Raw genomic sequence first — 24,733 nt, 5'->3', positions numbered from 1 at the left:
ATTCCTCTGTAGAGAATATGTTACATTCCTCTGTAGAGAATAATTATACATATGTATAATTATATAGCCTTGCTATTTCCATATTCCATATGCATATTCGATCAGAGAAATCACCATGAAGAGCTGTAGTAACGGTGACATCTAAATTTATCGCCGTATTAACCGGTACATCATGTTGTGGAATTGTAAATGTAACTTTCATCGGAAGTGGACTACATAGAAATGCCTTATGTTGCGCAACGCGTCACAAGATTATATGTACTCATTTAAATTCCACTCGAATCTTTGTCAATAATCTGTCCCGGATGATGCAGAGTGTCTACTATCGGCTTTTCTGTTACCGTACAAAGTTACCGGTCTCCCTCCCTTTTGTATCTTTTATTTGCATCGTCGCGGAGAAACTTTCCAAGTTCCACGGCACCGGAACCATCCATCGCGATCGAAAGTTCCTTGTACCAAGACCGTCGTCGTTCTGAAAAATCTTTCCGGTGTGTGTGCATGGTGTCGTAATGCCTACGCTACAGCATTCGTAGACGCGGTCACAAAGTCAATGAGATTACGCAGACCAATCCATGCATTTCCTAGGTCGCACGAGATCGCTTGTGCGTTACAAGTGCACAAGCGTCGATCGAACGTTCGATCTTTACTTCCGCACCGTTCCCATCTCTTTGAATCGTAATAGATATTATACAAGCGTAAATGCTATGCATGTTATTCTCTCTTTTTTATTTCTTTTCTTTCCATTTCCTTCTTCGTTCTTTTTTTTTCTTTTTAGGAAAAGTCGTTCTGCGTTGGGTATATGATATCGCGAAATTTAAGAACGATTGAGGAATATATTATACAGGTTTCATTGAGTGTACGAATTAGCGAAATTGTGAAGAATCGAAAACTCTTCCGCATGTCAACGAACGATAAAAATCGAAAACGAAAGTAGAGAAGTCAGTGATTTAGAATGTAGAATGCTCGTAAAGTAAAACACATAAGACAGGTACGTAAGTACGTATTTGAGTAATGTATCATTTCTAAGTAATATATGATTCTCTTACAAAAAACAGATACCTCAATCGTATGGTTTTATTCTCTGTTGTAATTTATGAAGCTAAATCATACACGATATACTTGAAGTATTAAATCTAAATAGTGAAAATAATATACATGGAAAATATAGGATAGTACTATATCTACAATTTTATTTTAAGATCATTATTTACAAAGCAACATAGTGGGTTAAAGCTATTTGATATAACAGACAGTATTCATGTGTAAAAATTGCTTTTAACATTGTCACTATCAATAAATTACTACATATCTTTCCAACTTAGTTCCTGGTAACTTAGTTTTCAACAGGACTGTAAAGAATATAATTTTTCATTCGTATAATGAAATTCCATTTACAGGCACTTATTAGATAAAGACTTTTAAAATCGTATAAATACTTTCATAGAAACTGATGTTCATATACTTCTATATTTTTATCTAATCCAATATCAATCTATAATAGCTATACATAATTTTAATAGCAGATGAGAATCAGTAACCAATATTTTTCAAGTTTATAATTACATATTTTTCGTTTCTTTACATCCTATAATTACAGAGAAAAATACGACTTATTTCAACTCTATAGTATAGAAATGTTGTACAAAAAGTATTTTATGTCCAACTGTTGGAAGACAGTGCTTGTGAAATATATTTACAATTACCTAATTATATATATAATTATTATAATTATATATATTACTTAAAAATTATATTAACCAGGATTCATAACGTTAATCACGTTAACTATAGTCTCATTTTTCGTAGCAGGTATATCATTATCATTTGTGTTATCATTTACATTAGGTTCTTTGTCAATTATTTGATTTTTAGAATATACAGAATTAGATACATTAGACATGTGATCGTTTTCAATTAATCTATTTGCACCTACATGTGTATTTATAGATACTATGCTATCTTTTAATACGTTAGAACTATTGTTACTATTAACAGTATTAAGGCTTGTAGCGGCAGTGTGTTTTAAAGCCAAATATTCATCGACGGAACCCATCGGATGTTTTTCGATAACCTTATTATTAGTTGCCTGTACTAGAGGCAGTGACGAAGGAAAATTTTTATTCGGAGACGTACTAAGCTTAGAAAGTCTTTGACGTTCCCTTAATCGTTTACGAATTTCTGACTGGATCTTCGATTCTTTTATTACATTTTGTACATCGTCCGTTTGATAATAACGACTTGCCCAAGTTTCGGTTCCATTCGATTTCTGTGGGGAATTTGTTTCCATTTGCGATTTGCATTCCTTCTTTTCCACAACTTTACTATTTTTATCATTCTCACTATTTTCTATATCATCTATATCATCGCAATAGTCATCTAAATCAATTATTTCATCTAAGTCAATGGACTTTTCTTCATCTAAACCTACTTTGCTTGAAATACTTGTTTCGGTAGAATCGTGTGTATGTGAAGGATTATTATGCGTTATTTTTGATTTAATATTATTTTCGTGTACTTTATCATCTAAGTTTATATCTTGTGACGAACAATCGTCATCTTCTGTAGCTTTCACATTTTGACTAGCATTGCTTGATTTTACATTATCTGTATCAATTTTGGAAGTTATATTTTTTGATTGCTCTTTTATATGCGACTTTTTCTTTGTTTTTCGCCTTTTACTACTAGATTTTGATTGACTATCCTTACGAAGTATATTATTGCTATAATTACATTTAAATTCAGTTTCATGTGTATTATCTATTTCTTTATCTGTTTCTGTTGAACTTTTAGTTACTTTATTTTCCTTTGAATTTTCTATACTATTAATATTACAAATATTATTTAAATCTCCATTCTCAGTATGATTAATATTGTCTTTGGTCTCTATAACTCGTTCGTTTTGTAATTTTTTATTTACACGCACACCACTATGTGGTTCTCCTTCACTATCACTAGACAATAACTCAATAGTCGGAGTTGGTTGAACAACTAATACAACGTCTTCGTCTTCAGCAATTGTATTCTGCTGAGCACTAATAATTCTCTCTAATTGCCTTCTACAATTTTCTTTTTCTTTTATCTCATCTTGCTCAGTCTTAGCCGCAACATTTTCATTTGACTTATCTTTATTTGCCACAGATTTAGAAGTATCTGGTATTACATCTTCCTCTTTCCTTATTAAAGCTCTTATTGCCCTTGCACGCATTTCTAACTCTAACAAATCCAATAAGCTATCGCCATCCTTTTCTTTACTTTTATCTATAACATTCTCCTTCTTTACTTGTATATCTTTATGAGTGCAATCAGGAATTTTCTTACAAGTAGATCTACTATCACTTTTTTTACTAAGTTGAGATTTTCCTTTTTGTTTGATTCTCTCTTTCTTTATTTTTCCCTTAGGTAATTTTGAACCATCTTCCTTTTTACATATTTCATCATCGGTAAACCATTCCTCTGTATCTGAGATAATTTCCAACGAGGGTCCTATAATTATTTGTATACCATATATACATTACCACAAGTAAGTGTAATAAAAACGCATAATAGTAAACGTACCTGAATCATCCGATTCATTTGTATCTGATGATTCTAACATAGGTTTCCCATTTAAGATACACAATATACGGCTTTTTGACATGCCACTTAATTCATTAGCACACCATTTTTCTAACTGTCCAAAATCCATTTTCTAAAAGGAATAATTCTGTGAACTATATTGTATAAAATTACTTGATTCTAATAAATAGAAGAAAAACAACAGCCTACAACACATGATGTCAAGAATTGGAATACCTTTAATGTTTGAGGTAACATCATTTGTATTTTTTCAGCCTTAACTGATTTAAAAAGTTGACGAGCCAATTCCCTGCGATCTGACAAATATTCCTTAATTGGTTTTAAATCTCTAGCATCTACTTCTTCGTCAGATGATAGCGAAGAAGAAGTACCAGATGAACTACTAGCTTCCTAAAATTTAATATTACGTTTCTCTTAATTAAACTTAATATGAATATTTATTCAGAAAAAGTATTTATAAGAGGTATACAAATGTTGATAAACCACACTGAAATAATATGAAAGAAAGTGATTACCTCACTACTATATACATTCTTCTTTCCTTTTGACATATTTGATTTACGAAATATTCAATATGTATTAAATGCCTACAAACAATTCGTATAAATGACACTCAACTTTTACAACTTCTTACGATGTACAAATGTTGTCTGCTTTCTGCATATATGTATTTTAAAACCCTAAATATGCAGCAATACAAACGTGAACTAAAAAAAAACATAGACGTATCATCTTATAGAGCTTTGTGACTCATGTTCTGAAATACCGATCATACAAAAAGTCAAATTTCTACCAAGCGAACATTGTCTCATTCTGTCTTAATCCATACCACGTCGGTAACATCATCTGGTAACGCTAAAATCTCAAATAAGGATCTCAGAATCCTTAAGAACGTGGAATATGAAAATATAATCGATGTAAAATCTATGTTGCGAGTTGTTTGCGGTAAAACAGCTACCTGCTACTGCTACTCGTGTTAGGGAATAACCTATCTTATTGTTGACAATCATTTGTCAACAAGATGATACCAATTAAAGGAAACACAGACTTATGAATTGTTCGAAACATAATCATATAGAAATATTTTATTTTTAAAGATAGTATTATTGGTATTATAAGAATATTATTTCTTGTGCGGAATTATTTTTGTGATTAATAATTGACACATGACAGATAACCAAGTTAGCAATTAAAATTTGTACTTCCTGCTTTCTAATGTTGTACATAGACGCGAATTCGTGTTTTTTGATAAAAAGTGAAACAGACTCAGTTGTTATCACTAGAAGTGATATCTCCCTTTCAAGATATGTTTCATGATAAAGTCTATTAAATTCATTGTATATGTGCTATATTTCTGATTTCTGTATTCATAAATAATAATAAAAAATAATAATCAAAAATGCTAAGCAGAGTTAAATCAGTATTGATGAATGTTGTGGGTGGAAGTGAACTTGGTCTGCAATATCCTACTGACTCAGATAACGAAACAGTAACAGATTATCTTAATTTAAACATTGTTGCAGAAGTAGAAAATAAACCATATAGTAGACCCAGTTTTCTAGGATTAACAACAGAAGAAACTCAAGTAAGTATTTAGGAGTATCATCATTGTCAGGATATGTAATAATAAGTAATAAAAACACCTTTAATATTTATATAATCAATAGGTAAGTGCTGATCATAGGGTAAGACCAATTATAGTTCCAAGGGATTTGAGTCGGTTACCATGGTGTGCTGGCTATGCAGAATGCATAAATGCTGGAAAAAGCACGTGGAATGAAGATCAAACTTCTGCAACCAGAGGAGACCTCAAATTATCAGATGTTAATGTTACGTTACCTTATGTCATATTCTCTATGTTTGATGGGCATGCTGGCTATCAAGTGGCTTTAACGGCAAGACTACACTTACATAGGATAATCCTTGTAAGAACAGATAAAAATTTTACTGATATATTTCAACGTCAAATTTTTAAACCTAAATTGTTTTTCCAGGGAAGATTAATGGCAATACCTGGCAATATGCTGCTAAATGAAGATGAAGATGAACTGATCAAGGGAAGAGATTTAGTAATTGGTGCTATTGAATTAGCATATAGACAAATGGATCAAATGGTAGAAGCACAAGCTCAAGGAGGAGGTGGAGGTTGCACAGCAATTACCATTCTATTTCTTAATGGTAGATTATATGCTGCAGGTGCTGGTGATTCAAGGTAATAATGCCAACAGTTAGATTTCTAATATGGATGATAAAAATCAAAATATTACCAAATGTACACTTGACAGAGCTGTATTAGTTTTGGGAGACAGTCAGCGTGCATTAACAAGAGATCATACCCCTGATTCAGAATCGAATCGTGTCAGAGCATTAGGTTTTCTAAGAAGTACCGAATTATTGAAAGGTCATTTCACACCACTAGAATTTAGAAAACGACCTTTGCAAAAAGAATTAGGATCTATGGTTTTGTATAGAGAACCTTTTATGACTGGTTGGGCGTATAAAGTCTTATCGCTCTCTGATTTGAAACTACCTCTTATCTCTGGACATGGCAAAAGGGTAAACATTCTCAATATCAGAAAATATTGTGAGTTAGTTAAAAAAGATCTAATATATTTTTACTATATAGAGTCGTGTAATGGGTACTATAGGAGTAACGCGTGGTTTTGGAGACCATGGCTTAAAAGCAGCAAGTACAGGAGTTAATATAAAACCATTCCTATCATCACAACCCGAAGTGCAGTCTATAAATTTAGATAGTTGTAATCTCACAGAACGTGATTGCATTATTGTAGCTACAGATGGACTTTGGGATGTTGTATCAGATAAAACAGCAGCAAATATACTTAGAAAGACACTTACTCCAGATAATCCATCATTAGAATACAGGTATTCTTTCTTTTCTTTCTTTTGTTTTTAGAAATTAGAGAATTCGTATGAATTAAAGTTCACAGTAATTAAAAATAAAGGTTATAAAATTATCCGTTTTACAGACTCACAATGGGTGCTCAAGAATTGGTACAAGCAGCACGTGGTAGATTAGTGGGACGAGCTTGGGTTGGTAAATCAGAAAATCTTGAAGAAACTGATGAAAAGTTTTCTCCTATGGCATCGGTTGATGATATCAGTGTCTTAGTGGTACCGTTATATCCTTACTTATGCGAACATAAACAATGGTTGAAAACAACGCAACAAGAAAGAAGATATTCTATGGATTCATTGCACATATCAGTTAATAATTCTGTATAATAGATGATCAAAGCTGTAGATATTGATTACATTATGTCTAAGTAGGAATGTTACAGTTGCGATCAAGTGTATATTCACGAATTAACACCATGATTAATCACCAAAATACTGTTGCTTTTACATTGCTTTTAACAAATAATATTTATATATATTGAATTTTTAAGCTATCTAGCAGTTATTTTAAAAGCGATAATTTATTATATACTGCCACTATATAAAAGTGTAATTAAGAAATGCCATGATTATTTAACAAAACATTCCAATTGTAGAGTGTTGAATATAATATAATTTAATTTTAAATAGAACACAGCACCCAAAGTAGAGATAAAGTCTGTATAATTTTTAAATTGTACACATTTATCATGAGAATTGTAAGGAAAGTGTCGTAAACAAAATTTGTATGAAGATAATCTTACTATAAACATATTTTGTTCTGAGTGATTTTACCTATCTATCTTATATTTATTTTCACTTTAAAATGATCAAACTGAGATAAATATAAATTGTAGTTAAACAGTTGATTCATGTAAGATATTAAAAGAGATAAGAAAAAGATTTAAATATATTTTATCTCACCTTCGTATAATCTGTTTTGATTTTGATGTAATCAGTGTAATTAAAACATTAAATAAACGTTATACTGCATTGATTTAAATGAGTTTAAAATTATTCTAAACTCTTAATTCTCTTTAACTTAATAAACATACTTTATTTCTACTTTAAACTATACATATTTGAAATATATGTAATTGATATATTCAACAATACGATTTGTTATTCAATAAAACGAAGAAAATTGCAAATAAAATTTATCTACGACTTACATTGCGATTTCCATTCCAGGCTAAGTGATCCATCGATGTTCATTTCAACATCCTACACTTATTTCACTTCACATTTAGTGTATTATACATCTCAATTTTTGTACATTACGCTGTCTGTCAGACATTCGATCGCGTAAATTAAACAAATTTTTAATATAAATTTATATCATTAAAATCTCAACATCTTTCCACACCGACGCGACGCGTTTAAGTTGAGTCACGTGACGTAAACTTTTCAAATTTTTCAACGAATATTATACTGCGCATGCGTTGCGTCTAATTTAAATTTGAAACATAATGTAGTATATTCTTTACATTGGTCTATATTAATAGTTTGACAGTTTATATAATTCACAATATATTATTTATGAAATATTTTTATATTTAAAGATATATAGGATATGTAGATTACATATAAAGAAGAACATAAAAGTGAAGTAAAATAAAAATATACATCAAATATATGTACTCCAAAAAACATTCCACAATTATGAATACTTTACTTCACTTTGATACATTTAAAAAGTTTAAAAAATAATTTTTGAATTTTCAAATATTTAAAACTACAATTTATAATTTAAAACATTCGAAAATATGTTTCAAATTTAAAAGTTCCAATTTTTCTAAATTTCCGTAAGTGCTCATACATGCTTCGTACTTTAATATATACATATAGGTATATTCCTGTTAATGATTAAGGTCAGTTCCAAATGTAGAACGATTATATTCTTAGTTCTGAAGTAAACATTAAATTTCTTCCACAGAGTTGCAATAACAGTTAAAAATATGGACTTCCGTATACGAGGAAAAGCATGCACGTAAACCCTTTAGGTATTTAAAGGGGCAAGTGCATTTTCGCGTCGTTGGGATGGCACGATGTTCCAAACTGTCAACTTTCATAAATTTAATTATGACGCATAATCAAAATAGAAAGCAGCATTCTGGTTTCGTCGACCAAAATTATGAGTTTGTTAAGGCTACTATAAACGCTATATCCAAAGAACTTCTTCTATAGTTTATGTGAAAGATTATTAATCCCATTTTCTGGTCTTCCAGCCACGATTTCAAACATTATTAAGTACTTTTTTATCGAATCTAATCGCGTAAATTGCTTCTTCGAAACGTGGCGGATGCCACGAAAAGATAACGTCCGGAAAATTTTTATGAAACGACCGGCAATAAAGGTGCAAATGAATTTTAATGTATCATCAATGTCGTTCCAGAGTAAGAGCGACAGCATAAAAGGGCAGAAAGATAAAAAGCGTCGCGAATCACCGTAAAAGAGTGGTCTCCTCCATGCAGAAATACGCGGCGCTGTTTCGGGACACTAAAGCTACTCTGACAGTTCCTCGTTGACCCCTCTAGCATCGTTCTGTTTTAAAAAGTCATCGCAGCTTGATTTGACAGTTTTCCGAACTCTTCTTTGCCATAAGCTATTAAAATCTGCATTCCTTCATTACTTTGGAAATACCATTTCGACGCGGCTTAGCCAATGGTCTATATAACTGAGAACTGTGTTATATTTCACACAGAAAGTATACGTTAAATAAATTAGAAGTATTTAAAAATATATTGAAAACAAGGAAATGAAGAAGCCTCAGGTTTCTATAAAGTATAAAGTATTTCTTCAAGTATTTTTATAATGTAAACTCAACTCTTAGTTTATTAAGGAAAAATTGATGACGCTGCATAATTTGACCGACATAATTCTTGCCCATTTTTGGATCAAAAAACCGGCATGCGTTACTTTTTTAGCAAACGTCAGACCACAGATATGTTTTTCGTATTGGCGAGTTATGACAGGCTATCTGTCACGGTCATCATCGATGGTAACTTCAAGGATACCAAGGGACGTAATGCTTCTCTCGGTAAGGGTGGCGAAGGAAAGGATAGAAGAAAGAAAGAACGAAAGAAACGGTAACTTACGGTGTATCGGAATGGTCGCAAGTTAGGGGTCTCGTACAGCCTCGATACATCATCGTTAGAGAACTTTGGACGGCTTCCTGGTTACGCTATTGATGGCTTCCTTCGATAGGACATGATGTATCAGCCTTTCATTGCTGCAACGTGGAACGTTGCAGCTGGTTGTAATTTAAAAGTAAAAGCACGAATTAAACGATGGCATAAAACATTTGTCAACGATCGTATTCGTATATCAATCATACGAGTCATATCGTTCTATGACAACCTGTTTCTAAACCTAACTGATGCATAAATTTTTATTTGATGGGTCATATGATAAAGATAATACACTTCGATAAAAGAAGTGGTAATGCTCCCCTTGATCGAGGAATTAATTGAATTCACGTACTGGTCTTTTGCATACGGAGTTTCGTTTAAGCATCTGTATAGGTCGAAAAGTACAGTAGCGACGATAGGGCTTGTCCAGTAATTTGTCTCGCATATTTCTCAGAACTCAAAGTCAACTTCGCCTCGTTAGTTTCACAAGTGACTCGTGCCTGTTGTCAACTCTCTTAGCATCTCCGAACCTAATGTCCCTTGGCTGGAAACTAACGCCTAGTTGCCGAACGTGATGCAACGGGTAATGCGACAAGTTTGCCGTCAAGGGATTATGTGACCAGTTCTCTGTTTGAGTCTGTTAGTACCTTCACGGTATCCATATTTCAGCGACGTCGCACGTTATCCGTCTTTTACGTTTAGTTCAGGTTTATACAGCAACTAACCATATAGTCTATTTAAAAAAATACGAACATTACATGCAACGATAAGAGTAATACGTTTTTTAAAAATAAGCTTCGATATTATTTTGTAATCAAGTAAAGCGGGTCTTACACGTGCTTGATTATCTGTAAACGATTACTCAGAAAAATATGATAATAATCTTTCGATTACGAGAAACGATCGACGTTTTAAGATAATGACATGAGCAAAATAAGAACTCCATAGAGTTCGATCGACTAGTGTAAAGCAGTGTAAAAGACGAATGGGAAAGAAGGAAAGTAAAAAGCAAGTATCCCTTTCCCCATCATTCCTTTCTTCCTTCGTGTCTCGTTTGGTTCATGAATTTTTTGCAACCATTAACTATTTTTTTTCTTTAGAGATAATGGTGGTCCGTTATAACGTCTGTAGATTACAGAACGAGTCCGGCGACCAGCGAGGATTTTCTAAAAAATTTGTATCCGCAGGGATTGGAAACGTAGAACGATTACCCGCATGTCGACCCACGTACATAAACCTACATCTATCGGAAACGGACAGATTGAACTAAATTAGTGTTTTTTCGCGAGGTATTCGCCTTGTACACAACGCCACGGAAATAAGCTTTCTAGGTTTTCCTAAGATCTCTTTGAAGATTATTCTCATTTTCTGTCATAGATACGAGCGGAGAGGAATTTCGCAACAAGTAGATAAACTAGTGCAACGACAGATATGAAATTCTTATGAAATATTAAAAGAACTTGATACGATTTCATTATATCCAAAGACCTGTTAGTTCATACGACTTGAAGGATCATTTTTTAAGGAAAAAATAATTGAAACGTTTGAAATTTTGTTCCTAAATCGAGTCTCTTTGCCCTTTTTCTTTATTATGTCTTATTATTGTATTATAAATTATTTAAAGAATCGCGAAGGTGGTAGAAATATTACGTTACTTTGCAATTATCAAACGGTTACAAAATTATGATTTATTCTCTGTTAAAATTCGTTGTCAACAATATACGTTAAAAAATTTGCATGAACGACATTTGCCATTTTCTATACGGTAATGCATTTTTCGCGAAAGAGGAAATATCCATTATGTAGCGCCTTCGGAATCGCGTTGCGCGTCGGTTCGCGCCGACGACGGAAACGGTTATCCAATATCAAATTAATGTACGTCAGGGCAAGTTCTTCCATGGCATATGCTCCGTGCTTGGTGCGCCAATAACTCCATTTTCGCTGACATAACTCGTAATCGTATAATCTGCCGGGCAGTCCGCCTGAAACCAGCGATTCCGTTCTTTACCGATTACAAAGAATGAAAAATATCCGTTTTATACCGATGCTGATCGTTTAGCTGCAAGTGATCCAAATCGAATTTCTGCTAACATTGAAGATCTCAAGTTCGTTAATTCGTTGAATTGCACGTTTCTCGCGAGATCTTTATTTGATTAATTCCAATTCTCGTTAACACTCATAGGTAGATAAAAGTTTCTTAGATTATGGAACGATTCTAGATAAGGATAAGCGATTGACTCATGGCTAAGCCTTTCGCAGTAAAAAGAAATTTCGTCGAAGGCGGCAGACAACAGACTACGTTGTATAACGTGCTTGAAGATGGATAACATCAAGAGCGAAAGTATCCGTTCGAGTCATAATCGATTTTCTGACGAATCCGTCGTTTCACAACACGCAATGACATCTCTGTAGATTGTCCGCATGACCAAACCGAAGCTTCGTTGCCGAGTAGCAAATGGATAGGTGTTACCTTAGCTAGTTACGGATCCTTCGATAAACACAGACGGACAAACGTTTCCTAATTGTGCTGGCAATTGTTTACGCTACCTCGCAGCACCTTCCGGTCTTCCTGCGTTCATGGCTATTCCGTGTTTGTCTCTCCGCTTCTTGCTCGTCTCTGTCATGTCTTCCGGAAGAACGGACGACGAAAATTTCGTAGGAGGATCAACGACGAGAGATCTTAATTAAGTTGCTGGCGTCTAGCTTCCTCGTAGGAGGAATCTTTTCCTTTATTACATAATTTTCTTCAAACGAACGAAAAGTTCCGTTTGCCGTATTAATTTCTGTCATCGTGACGACGTTCGAACGGATCTTTCACTACACGTGAAACGCGTCTGCAAAGATACATCTTTCCAATTCCTAGAACAATTTTCAGAAGATTCGATATATTCGTGTTGTATCATTCATTTATTTTAAGGCAGTTTAGCACTCGGATAGCAGAGGTTCGGTCTGTTTCTCGTTTTTCTCATTTTTCTGCTTCCCATTCAACCCTTGCCGCGTTTAAGCGTCGTCGTCACAACGATACATCGATTTACTGCGGTTTTACTACTGGCGCGGTGCGACTGCCTGTTTTAACGATGCATAAAAGTGGCGGCATATAAAGAGAATGTTCGGAGCGACTGGCACGATGAACGCAGGATAGGATGCACGACAGGTAAGGCATGTAACAAATCGAGGCCGGCGCTTCTCGAGGAAAAAATATCGGTCGTTGAACACCCCTCCCGGTCGTGCCCCCATGAGGCCGATATCAGACGAATTATTGCACCGCGCCAATCTACGAGGATTACCCGCACAGGGAAAGGGCCGTCGGGACGTCGTTCGATGACTTTACGGCCGCACACGTCGTTTTCCTGAAAGCGCATCGACGTCGTTGCAGCCTGAGCTTCCTGAGGATTAGCCGGGAACTTGCGGCCATCCACGTTACGAATCTATCGAGAATTTCGATTCGATGAGCTTCTCACAGTGCACCATAATTCCTTTTTTTTATCGTAATCGTCATGCCATACTGGATAGGTTATCTTGATCGAAAATGAAGAGATAATTGTAGGCTAACGAAACCTTGTTGCGCCGTGAACTCGATCAATTTGACCTCTTGTCGGATTTTTAGATTTACATCGTGTCTGTTTATCGATCTCGTAATTAGAAGTATATTTATTATGCAGCGAGAAGGATTGCAACGACGATAACGATGGACAAGAACACGATAGATTGTTACGGTCAATCGTAATAATACAAGCGAATCGATTGAATGTTTAGAACGTTGGGATTGCGGTTGTCGGGAGTAACTATTTAACCTTATCGTATTGCGACGAATGCAAATTACGTGTACAAATGCAGGCCGCTGCCGCATGCAACTCTATAGGGATGATCGGAACACCATAAACCAAAACTATCACGGCTCAATGCAGCTGAGTTTCTCTTCATAATGTATGATCAACGAATAACGGATTCACGATACACCATTTCGATTCGAAACAAACATACAGCCGATCGATTACGTTTGTGTAATTACCGATGTAACAATGACTTTCGAGAAACGTCAAATTCTGTTTGCAGCGAACTATGTCGACGAAATATCACGAAATCCTCGCGGTCGATCAATCGATTAATGTCACGATGTTTTAAAGGAAAGAATTGCGTTGAGAATTAAGAAAGATTTACTTTCGATCATCTTGCTGATCAAACACTTTACGTATGGACGTATTAACAGATGTTACTGTTTGAATAATCGATAAGGATAAACGTTTCGTTAGTTACTCGTGCAGACACATCCGTCTGATGCGCTGTGTGAGTCCAATATAGTATGTTAATTCCTGGAAAGATGCGAACGGCTTTGAGTAATGGAGAAAACTAGTAGCTGCCATTCTGACTCTTATAGGAGCGGTCAGGAGGCTACAAAACTGCGATGGAACTTTTCTGTTCGCCTAATTGTCCCAACGGGTAACCTCAACGCTTATTATCCCTTTATCCCTGCCCTTTAGCCTCATACTCCCACGATTCTTCCATTCTCCTCTTCGCAAAGCGATTTATAATTAACGTTGCTCCAACGAAAATCCCCGCTGTTTCGCATTATCGATCCGATGAACCGTGTTCCAATTCATCCTTCTTATCATAATCCAATTAAATTTCATCGTAACGTATTAATTATTATTCGACAATACGCGATCCGTTATGCCGTAGATATTTGAACGCGGCGATAGATGCGAACGTCTAACGTTCGCAAATGACCAATAGAAAATTTGTCGTGACTCAACCCGTTTGCGTTCACAGGCAGACGTTTCGAGTGACTAGGAAAGCGGATTCACCCCTTGGATCAGCATTACCGGAGAGCTCGTTAAGACGGTTGAAATCGACCCTCGTCTCGGATTTTCGAACACAAGCAGATAATTAATGGTAAAAGCATATTGTCGTCGATATATCGTCTTCCGCCCAGCGTATTAGATTCAAGTAGCTCCGGAATCGACCGAATGTTCGTTCACCGAATGAAGAATGCAAGTGCACTCGTATCGTGCGTCATCGTTTCTGAGTATGAAAGTAGAGACCAAGCTCTTACCTGTGTATTTATGTTCGTAAGCGTATGAAAGCAAGGTTTCTATGTTGGTTGTCTTGTGAAATATGCACGTCTATACTGTACGCTTACTACGCTTACATATATGTACTTTGAGCTTAGTTAGACATGCGAGAAAGATCCAATTGTAAGTATAAACATATGTAATCTCATGGAAATGAAAGTGACAAAACTCGTTTATTATTGGGTTGTTTCTCGCTGTCACTTTATTAAACAGTTCCAGGAAACGCATGTTGTAACAGGTTAATAATAGAAATTATTCTAGCGTTCTGTCACTCGAATTTTATTTCTGCAGCAAAAGTTTAGGCAACATCCTGTTAGCGATATAATTTCCATCTGCGAATGCATGTCGTAGCTGTTACCACCGATATTCTGTCATCGTGTATCCAGCAATTGACTTAATGATCCGAGTGAATCTACTCTCGATGCAGAACCTAAGTGCATACACGAGGTAACATATTGGATGCTCACACGGTTAACAAGCATCTGAGCAAACAACCTACAACGGCCTTGACAAAGCGGCACCAGCTCTAGCAGTCGGGAGAGCTGTTAATGTAAGGCGCCAACTGCGAATTTCCGCGATCTGCCGTGGCGTATAACGAAAGCGCCAAAAACCATGCGGTAAAATGATAAAAATCATATCAGCTGAGCATACAAGGTATCAATGGCGATGTTAACATTTATTCGTGGACAGATCTGATTCCCTATATTATAGGAGCAAAATACATGGAAATAATAATATCATAAACGAACCTTGAATGGTAGAGTATATTCTCCGTATTCAAAATTACGCTGCGCCGATGTAATTAGTTATTCAGACTATTTTTGCTATAACTTAGACAAGCATGAGTTAAATCATTCCATAATACGTTATATGGATGCTTTCAAAGGCCTCATGCCGTGAGTTTGTGAACGCAACCTATCGAAGGTGCATAGAATCCGAGGGCGTATGCGTGCATACGAACAGAGTACACACAGCAGGATACAGCATTAGATAGAGTTGGATGCTCATGAATTATAGAGATCGCCGTCTATTACGAGATTGAGGTCAAACATCTTACACATGGTGGTCTATCGTTGATAATGATGATTATCGCTTGTATTTGAAAATATATCGTTATATGAATCTTTCTCATAAATTATTATTTTACATCGAATTTCCAAGAAAGAAACAATCGTAATAGAAATGTGTTTTACGCTTCATAAATGGTGGAGAGATAAAAATGTTTGCGTATGATACGCGGAACGATTTTGTTGTGTTTTCGAGGATGAGTCAGAAATGACGGCAACATTCGCAGATGAACTGATAGTTGAAATATAAAATTAATTAGAAAAATTTATCTTTCTATAATCGTGGAACAAATAAGATTCGATGTTTATGTTTTATAATGGAAAACAATTAAACCAGACGATTTATTTATTTTTAACAAGTGATATTTAATTCTGGAAAAGTAGCTTATTTATCGCAAGCGATAACTGATCGATGTTATCATACATGACATGAAAACAATATCATCGTCTACAAGTGCGCTTTCCTAGAACAAAGTTTTCCAGAATGAACAAGTATACTCTTACAAACATGTCGCGATAAGTCAGGTAACTGATAAGCCGATTGGTGTAGATATTTAAGCAGCCAGCAGATATTAAAACTCAGTCTGTACAAAGTAACATAATTGAAACCACAGAATTTGTACGAATCTTTCGCAAACGTGTCGAACATGGGAGCGGAAAAAGCAATCGTTTACTTGGCAATAGTTGCCATAGCTGTAATCTTTGCGCAAGTAAATACGGCTCCGCAAGTCGGTTATTATGCCGCCAACAACACAAACAAGTCACACAACTTGGTCGTTGGATACAGAATGCCTGGTGACAGGCTTGTACTCAGGCAGAATGTCATTAAGAGTTCTTCCTGGGGAAGGATCGTCGTTGAGGAAAGAACATTCAACGTCTCAAAGTGGGAAAGGATCACCATGGTCCAGGCACTTGATCAGAAAACCAATGGTAACGGTGCCTACGCCAGCATCACCAACGGTGGTCCAGGAAACCAGAACGTTACCATTCGACTAAAGAGCCAGAGGGGTCATGGAATCAACTTCATCATCGAGTTATACTCACGATACTGAGCTGGTATGACTGACACGAACATAGCTGTTTGGATATATTTATGGAATGCAACGTGCAAATCAAGGTTTACTTGTTTCTTTCTTGTAAAACCTTTTACACCTTGAAGAATTTGCCTAATTTTGAAGTAAACATGTCAATTATTTAATATAATAAAATTTACCGATCAAAAATTAATCGTTATAGAAATATATAAATACTAGTTTTTAAGTAAACGCAAGTCAAGAATGCGGGGCATGCAAGAAAGATCGAGAACGTAAGAAAAAGAAAAGTTATTTAGTCCTGGTGTCGATAATAATGCAATTAACGCTGAGGCGGAACGACTGGACGTTCGTCGAAAAACAGATTGCGAGGAATTCACTGATGGAATGTCTTTCTTGTATGCCTTAATCAAGCAGACCCCGTTCCCGACGGTGGCTCCCGATAATTCTTCCTTTCGTTCCTTTCCGCTTCTTCGGCGTAGCATTCGCAATCCCGGCGTAACTCGCAGACGTTTCTAAGAGGCAGTGATCTTCCGTTTCCGAGGCTTACGTGCAAAGTACATTTTGTGCATGCATGCGTGGTAGCACGAAGGAGGAACAACCGACTGGAAAATTGTTGTCGCTTCGTGGCGCGTTTTACCATGGGGATCGTACCGGCTAGAAGAAACTTCGAATCGAGTTGAGGGCCACTGAAATTGGTGGCGGTATCTCAAGCTTGCGAACGACCATTTCGTTAACCTACTTATTCTATCTCTGTTTCACCCACGCAACGAGTTAGAAAGTGCCTAGTTTGTCTGCAGTTGCAACCTTCTCAAAAGGTGCCCTCGCTCCAGGGGGAAATACGGTTTTCTTTCTTACGGATTGTTCTTTAATGACGACAGACGCTGAGAAGTCAGTAGATATCTGTTTCGTAAATAGAAACGAGCTCGTGAATCACTTTAAATATCAGCGAAATGGAATTCCATTTTAAAGTTGTCCGAGTAATAGGGTGGAACGTGCACCGTTGCCAAGCATGAGACGCGAGTATAGACTGACTGTTGTTTGCATAACCCGCTGTAAGTAATTCGTTAGTTCTTCTCAGGGTCATTGTTCGTATTTTCGATGTAGCAGTAGAACGTCCTCTTTATAATTCTATTTCGGATACGCGGTATGAATGTTCTGACAAACAACTCGAGATATAGCTATCTTGCAATATTTATTCCGTTACTGTGACTAAACACATAGGAAATAAGTAGATAATTTGCAAACTGTCGCACTATATTTTCTCAAAATATAGACAGAGTGGTCAACAATTTACTACATATTTACTTATAGCAATCAGAAATCATTGGTGCTACAGGGAAACGCCATACCGGGGATATAGAAAAGAATCACAGCATATGTTCCGGAGGATAAAAACGTCGCCCATTACTTTCATGATGATTGACTAAAAATAGCTCTGTATATAAAGAAATCTAGAGTTCCTTTCTTTGACACCTGGTTGTGTGTTCATATATATATATACGTATATATATATATGTATGTACGTATGTGCACCATGAACTATAGAGTTCTATTCTAGATTCTCCGGATGTTTTTTTTATACGAATATCGATCTTCGCTTAATTGATAGGCCGGGAAACTCGTTGTTCCACACAAGTACGATATCGCATATCTCATATTGGATACAGGTCATTATATTTTCTTTGCTATCTTGATGGATTTAAACCATAATTTGATGATGGAAATTCTGATAAAACCGAAGGTCGGTTCTTTGAATATAAAGTAGTTTTCCTCCTATGCAATCAGCTCTGATAAGAAGACCTATGGCTCGTAAAGCGTGCACGCATCACGAACATCCGACCGCAGCTGTCAGTCGAGCGTAATGCGAAAGCGTAAGGACCACCGCGCCTAGTCATAAACCTGTCCCGCACGCTTTTGGTTATTGCTTGTAAAGTTGCGAAACTGACGAACAAACGTGCATGCGAAGCGACGTCGGACAGACAATTCGATGACAGGATTGGGCGAAAACGAACGAACGAATGAAAGCGTGTTTGCACGACCGTACACCCTGGTGCACCTACAAAAGAACCGACCATCGATCCGAAACCGCAACGGCCATTATCGAGCAATTTTAAACGGAAAGCCGTAGTTACAGTTTCAACATTTCAGACTCTAAGCTAAATAACAGGACGCGTTTCTTCTGTTTCTCGAAATTTAGATCCGAAGCGCAAAAGAGTTAACTTAAAATAGTAATATAAATTTCCCCTACATTCGGACGAGCTAAGACAAAAAGGTGGAGATGATTCGCTTTAAGATATATTACCTTTTTTATTTTCCATATGTAGATACTAAAATAACGTGAAAGAGAAGCAAGTTATGAGCGTTCGGCATATGCTACCTGAAATATCACCGACGTAATGCAAGTCAGTCGAGTTATAGACATTACGCAGCAAGTCTCCAATGAAATGGTTTTAATGGATTGGCCAACTGACTTGCATTTTCCGTTTGATGCTCGAGACGCGACTCAAGCAAACCTACTGTAAAAGCTGATGAAGTTAAAGATTCATCCGTGCGAGAGCTGAGTACATGCTTCTGACGAGTTGTATACATCGATTTCAAAAGTATCGCACGATAAAAGTGATTAAATAGATACACGGTGTTCTATAAATTTGTTCCGGCACTAACCAACATGTGGAAATGATTAATGAAAACGGACAACTTTCTACATCACGTAGATGAAATTACACCTTAATGTAATACTTCATTACGGTATTAAATTAATATTTGTATTGGTTTATATAATTTCTTAATTATGATTTACAGGAAAGATGATTAAGAGGATTTGAACCGAAAAACTTGGAATATCATTTCGATACTACTAAGACGTACCTACATGTAACTATCTGTATCGTTGGTGTATCAACTAAAGGAACATTTTGGAGTATGTATTCGATACCAGCTGTAAGTCCTTTGAAACCAATTTCAGTTGCTGATTAGCCGTAAATGCAAGATCACAGTACGGTCACGACGTAAGTCAACTGTATTGTCCCATGCGGTCAGCTCGTTAACTGGTATGAACTCTAGATATTCCGACCAACTAATTTACGTTTATGTACATAAGTAACAAATCTGACTGATACCCTTTGATCGGTTTCTTTGTAAGGAAAATCACATTACGATAAGATCTATAGTGATTAAAAGGGATGTCTTAAGAACATATCAAATGTAGTGATAACTGTGAACGCATATCCAACTTAAATTACGATAGATAAGCGATTATAAAGTGTGGTAGAGTCTTCTTGAAAATAATTTAAATATACGTCATTTCAAATGATTCTATATCGTCATTCTACAATCTATGACAGTAAGGACAAAGTATATATATCATAATCACATATTTCTAAACTTCCTGATTATAAAAGCTTAACTACGTTTGAATTCAACTTGTTACCACTATTGGGGATTTATTTAAATCGCCTTAATCGTGTTAAGCTAATTACCTTTTAACTTCTATTTTAGGTGCGCGGTCAATGTACTAGCGTCAGTTAATTCATTCAACAAAGAGAGAAAATAACTGCAATAAAAATATGAACGGGTAGAAAAAGTAAGTAGTGGAATATTTTAGAATTAAAATTCAGAAAGAACTGGGATAACCAGTTTAAAAGCTTTATGTACCGCAGAACAAAAGTACTTCTAAATACTTGTCCATATGAAACAAACGTAATACACGTTCGAAACGAAAAAATTAAGCACACTTTCGTAAAAAAATGTCACTTTTTAATACATTGCCTGATACTTTTTATTTCAATTACATCGTGCCTCATTCATATTTCTGTAAAGTTCGTATTTTTAAGCTTTTTAAAACGTTTTACGTAATAAATCACGGTTATAAACATCCCTTTCTTACATTTCCAGCGCGACGTTACTGCCGAAGATAAATTATAACACGCCCCAAGAAAATGGCATGACATATCGTGCGAGAGTTAGAAAAGGTAAAAGGACGTAAAGTGGTGGGTGTTAGGACAGGTAGGTGAACTACAGCAAAGGCAATCATTGTCAAGGGATACAGGGGTTCACGTCAATAAATATTGACATTTACGCGCCTTTCGTATATCGATCTGAGGGAGAACTGTCTAGAAAGGGGGAAACATCGTTTATATATTTATATGATAAATTTTAAAATATTCTACAATGTAATTTATACGATTATGGATCTTACTAATAATACGTTACACTTATTATGTTATTATCTAAAGATGAATACAAATAATTTTTAGGAACGGATTAATATCGAAAAATGACGAAGTTGCTAAATGGAGGCTACTATGTACAATTGGTTACGAAACACTTACATCATTTTGCGATAATAAATAATAACGGTAGATTTTGTAAGTATTAAAATTTTTCCTTTACTTATTCCCTTGCCTTAAGGTGCAGGTAACGTAGGTAATTTCGTTCATGAAACTTTATAAAGAATACTATAAATCACTTTATGAACGATCTACATATTTATGTTTGGGTTATGATAAGTGAATTTTTGAGAGGACCTCTTTCAAGGGTGTCTCGGATATTTTTGCAAGGGTGCCGCCACTTCGACTGTCTCATACAAGAAAATGTTTTTAGTCGCTTGAAAAGGGAGGATGAAGTAGATTGAGAGTGACGTACACGAATGTGTTTGCGTACGAGGAAAGCAAAGGGTCGGTTAGTAATTTCTCCGACTGGTCAGTAGAAGAGTTTCGTATAGAACAGCCAGATAGCTCGTGTCGCAGACCGTGGATGTACGGAACTGTATCGATCGAGGCGTTAAATATTTAATCGCAGGAAGAAAGTTCAATACACGGACGAGGACGGTTGTCTTTCGAAGACAGGCCGAAACGAACAAAAATGAACACGACAGGAACAAGGCAACACGCAACAATTCCTCGTCTGGCTGGTATTTGCCAAGACTGGGTTGACTTTCATTATTTAGAGCGGCGGAGAAAAATGAGTATCGTCGACACGTCGTTTCTACCACATATCGATCGTAATTTACCAGACAACTTACTCATATGCATATATACTAAAACTGCAATCTTTTTGTACAGTTTGGTTTAACTTCATTTAACTACTTACTGTTTTCCCAAAATCCGCAGCGATTTTTATTTACATGTGAGATAAAAAAACAGTGCGTTACATAAATGTAATTTATTCTAACGCAATATGGCGTTTGAATAATTTCAGAAAATTATAATGATCACGATGTTGCAGAAAGAAAGTGTTGAAATATGAATACCAATGAATTTGGGTTAACTATTCATGCATAAAATATACCCCATTCATAAATAGAAACGAGTTAATGGAACATTTCTACACGGTCTGATCCCAAACTTCACTCGAATGACTTCCGGTAGTTGAATCTTTGAATGAGGGAAACATTGGCGAAACACGATTACGTTTCAATGATTTATTTTCTCAAGAAATTGATAATTATGGGAGCCATTATCGGAAATTATTCTTTTAAAATATTTTTAGTGCTACATTACTGTATAATAGGAGAAGAAGGCAGCTTCATTAATATTTAAAACTTTATATGTATTTGCTTGAAAATTTCACTATGCTAATCATTGCATTCAAACATATTGTGCTACGAGAAATTAATTGAAAATTTTATTAGTACTCAAATTTCAGTGTATAAAATATTAATATGACATATTAATTGGAAAGTTTTCATTAAGACATGAACATTTTAAATGAATTGTAAATGTATTATATCGAATAAATTCCGTAAGCAAAGTTCTATGTGTATTAAGCAACTCTAATAGCAACGGAGTATCGATTGCTTCGAAAGATTCTATACCTAGCAATAAAAATGTCGCAATTTACCTTTCAAAAAATAAAACAGGCCAATTTTCTACCCTATATTGACAGGTTGCTTGTTACTGAAAAATTGCATTGAAAGCACGCGTAACTACCGAGTGAAGTCGATAAACAGTAGAGAGATACGATCTTTCCCAAGTCACCAAGGCAAGCTAGCTTCTTGTGGACTGTGGTGCCGTCTTTTTTGGTAGTACACTTTTAAAGGAGTTTTTAGATAAGAGGACTTTAATAGCTAACACCGAACAAGTTAGCCGTTGCAAGTTTTAGTACATCTTAGACTCTCACGTTGGTTTCAAAGTTTAAATCACGCGTTATTAAAATTTCTACTTATCTATCACGTTTTACATTTCTTTCTACGAACTTTATCATGATATAGATAAAAACCTTTATTATTTTCAATCTTCACTTACGAATAATGAATTAATTTGGACATCAATGGATATCGTAATTAATTTTAAATAATCAACAATAAAATTTGATCGAAAATAGAAACTATGAATTGTTGTAAATACTAACAATAGTTGACACAAAGGAAGAGTTGACAAAGAAATCATAATTAAATCAGTGACGTTCCACCTGTAAGTTTCACATTGTACGAATAAATATCCATTCACATACATAATAATTCAGGTTTTATTATTATAAATATTTCTAGAAGTGATTAAAACATTGTTTCCATAAGTCACAGTAGATATTATTTTTTATAACTTTTACGTAATGATTTTTATACAATACAAAAAAAAAAAGAATGTTTTGTCCATATATTCACTGAAAAGTAGAATGAAGATAAAAAATGAAAAATGGTTTGTTCAATCCAATATATCACAAAACTACTATATTTGATTAATATTAGAGAAGAGATTTTGTTTACACGAAGTTAAACGAAAATATCGAAAATCAACGTTTAACCAATATGGAGAATTTGCATGTTTTCATTTATTCAATTAAGGAACAGGCAATGCGTGCATGCAATAATAAATTGCTACAGAGGTTAAACATAAACAAACTAAATGAACAAAAAAAAAAAAAAAAGAAAGGGAATAAATTGGTAGAAAATGTATTTTAAAAATGAATCATGAAATGCTACAGCTATTCCCAGAAACTGTTTAAAATTCTTCAAAATACGAGTAAAACTTTCGAGATACGCTGTAAGTTCTGTCAAAGGCGAGGAGGTATTTTAAACGGTTTACTTAAAGCTTCGCGTCTCATGAGTTTTTCGTACTTCGTACAACAACTTTAAATGACGACGAAAGTGCGACTTTTAATTGCGTGCTTGGCGAAACGTATCGTGCGAGTGCAACATACCCCTTGCACCGTGGCACACCCTTAATGAGATGGCCGGCTGAGCCGCCTCATCGGTGTTAAAAATGTTTCTCTCGCGCGCAACCGAGGAGATAGGTTCGTATAGCGGCGGATCTTGTGTGCACGTATTCGGCGCGCTAGGTAGTCGCGCACCCCCTGTATCTTACAGCAGGGTGCTGCGGGGACTCCCGCTTCTTCCTCCTCTGAACGGAAGTTGCGCTCGGGGTGCTTTTACCGCCTAGCAGATAGCACCAGTAAGTATGTACGTTCTTGGCGCTTGCGCACGTTATTCTTCGTCTTTGTCGTACACACGCTACTAGGCATACGCTCGAACGTGTCCTTTCCTCGTTGCTCTCCTTTGGCTGCATCGTCAGGAGAGAAAGAGAAAGAGGAAGAGAGTGTGCGCCAGCCAGCGAAAGCCTCACGTGCAGAAGAGAGAAAGATAGCAAGTGATAGAACGAGACGGAACGTTTACGAACGTGACAGAGAGAGTATGCGCAAGGTACGAGTGAGAACGAGTGAGAGAGCCGGAGCGTTGCGTGGGGAGCGATCGCAGCTCGTCATTCGAAGCCCGCCAACGGACGAGCGAGCAGCCACGGAACCGGACTGCGATTGAAAGAATCCACGCGATCTTCGTGAAAATAAAGAGTACAGATACACGCTTGTACCTAAGATCAAAGCAGACGAAGGGATTGCATCGTGACAGAACATCCATTTAAGCAGTATTCACCGACTGTTTTGCGGTAGCAAATCAGTTGCCGGTGTAACACACTGGTTCGTTCGGTCCACTCGAACCGAGCGCTCGTATCTCGTTCGGT

The 24,733-nt window shown here is 35.9% G+C and overlaps 3 protein-coding genes across 3 annotated transcripts in view; 2 read left to right on the top strand and 1 right to left on the bottom strand.

Moving 5' to 3' along the window:
* Positions 1 to 1,395: 1,395 nt before the first annotated feature.
* Positions 1,396 to 24,733, bottom strand: part of LOC132908320 (uncharacterized protein PF3D7_1120600) — a 34,978-nt gene continuing 11,640 nt past the window's right edge. Inside the window, exons 2-5 of the mRNA XM_060962239.1 lie at positions 4,092 to 4,226; positions 3,793 to 3,966; positions 3,556 to 3,688; positions 1,396 to 3,483 (exon numbers count right to left, since the gene is read on the bottom strand). Of these exons, the coding sequence (XP_060818222.1) occupies positions 1,754 to 3,483; positions 3,556 to 3,688; positions 3,793 to 3,966; positions 4,092 to 4,127 (2,073 nt within the window). The 5' untranslated portion in view covers positions 4,128 to 4,226 and the 3' untranslated portion in view covers positions 1,396 to 1,753. The remainder of the gene's footprint in view (positions 3,484 to 3,555; positions 3,689 to 3,792; positions 3,967 to 4,091; positions 4,227 to 24,733) is intronic.
* On the top strand, positions 4,518 to 7,469 carry LOC132908321 (protein phosphatase 1H). The gene is made up of 6 exons (XM_060962240.1): positions 4,518 to 5,161; positions 5,244 to 5,501; positions 5,571 to 5,788; positions 5,862 to 6,132; positions 6,203 to 6,462; positions 6,567 to 7,469. Exons 1-6 carry the CDS (start codon positions 4,976 to 4,978, stop codon positions 6,820 to 6,822), a joined length of 1,449 nt encoding a protein of 482 aa, XP_060818223.1. The 5' UTR covers positions 4,518 to 4,975; the 3' UTR covers positions 6,823 to 7,469.
* LOC132908459 (probable salivary secreted peptide) lies at positions 16,306 to 16,971 on the top strand. Its single transcript, XM_060962501.1, has one exon. The coding sequence runs from the start codon at positions 16,392 to 16,394 to the stop codon at positions 16,794 to 16,796; it is 405 nt and encodes a 134-aa protein (XP_060818484.1). The 5' UTR covers positions 16,306 to 16,391; the 3' UTR covers positions 16,797 to 16,971.

Source organism: Bombus pascuorum, chromosome 6 (genome assembly GCF_905332965.1).
Source record: "Bombus pascuorum chromosome 6, iyBomPasc1.1, whole genome shotgun sequence".
Classification (NCBI taxonomy): domain Eukaryota; kingdom Metazoa; phylum Arthropoda; class Insecta; order Hymenoptera; family Apidae; genus Bombus; species Bombus pascuorum.
Note: the sequence above shows the minus strand (reverse complement) of the source record. Positions and strands in the feature narration are given on the sequence as shown.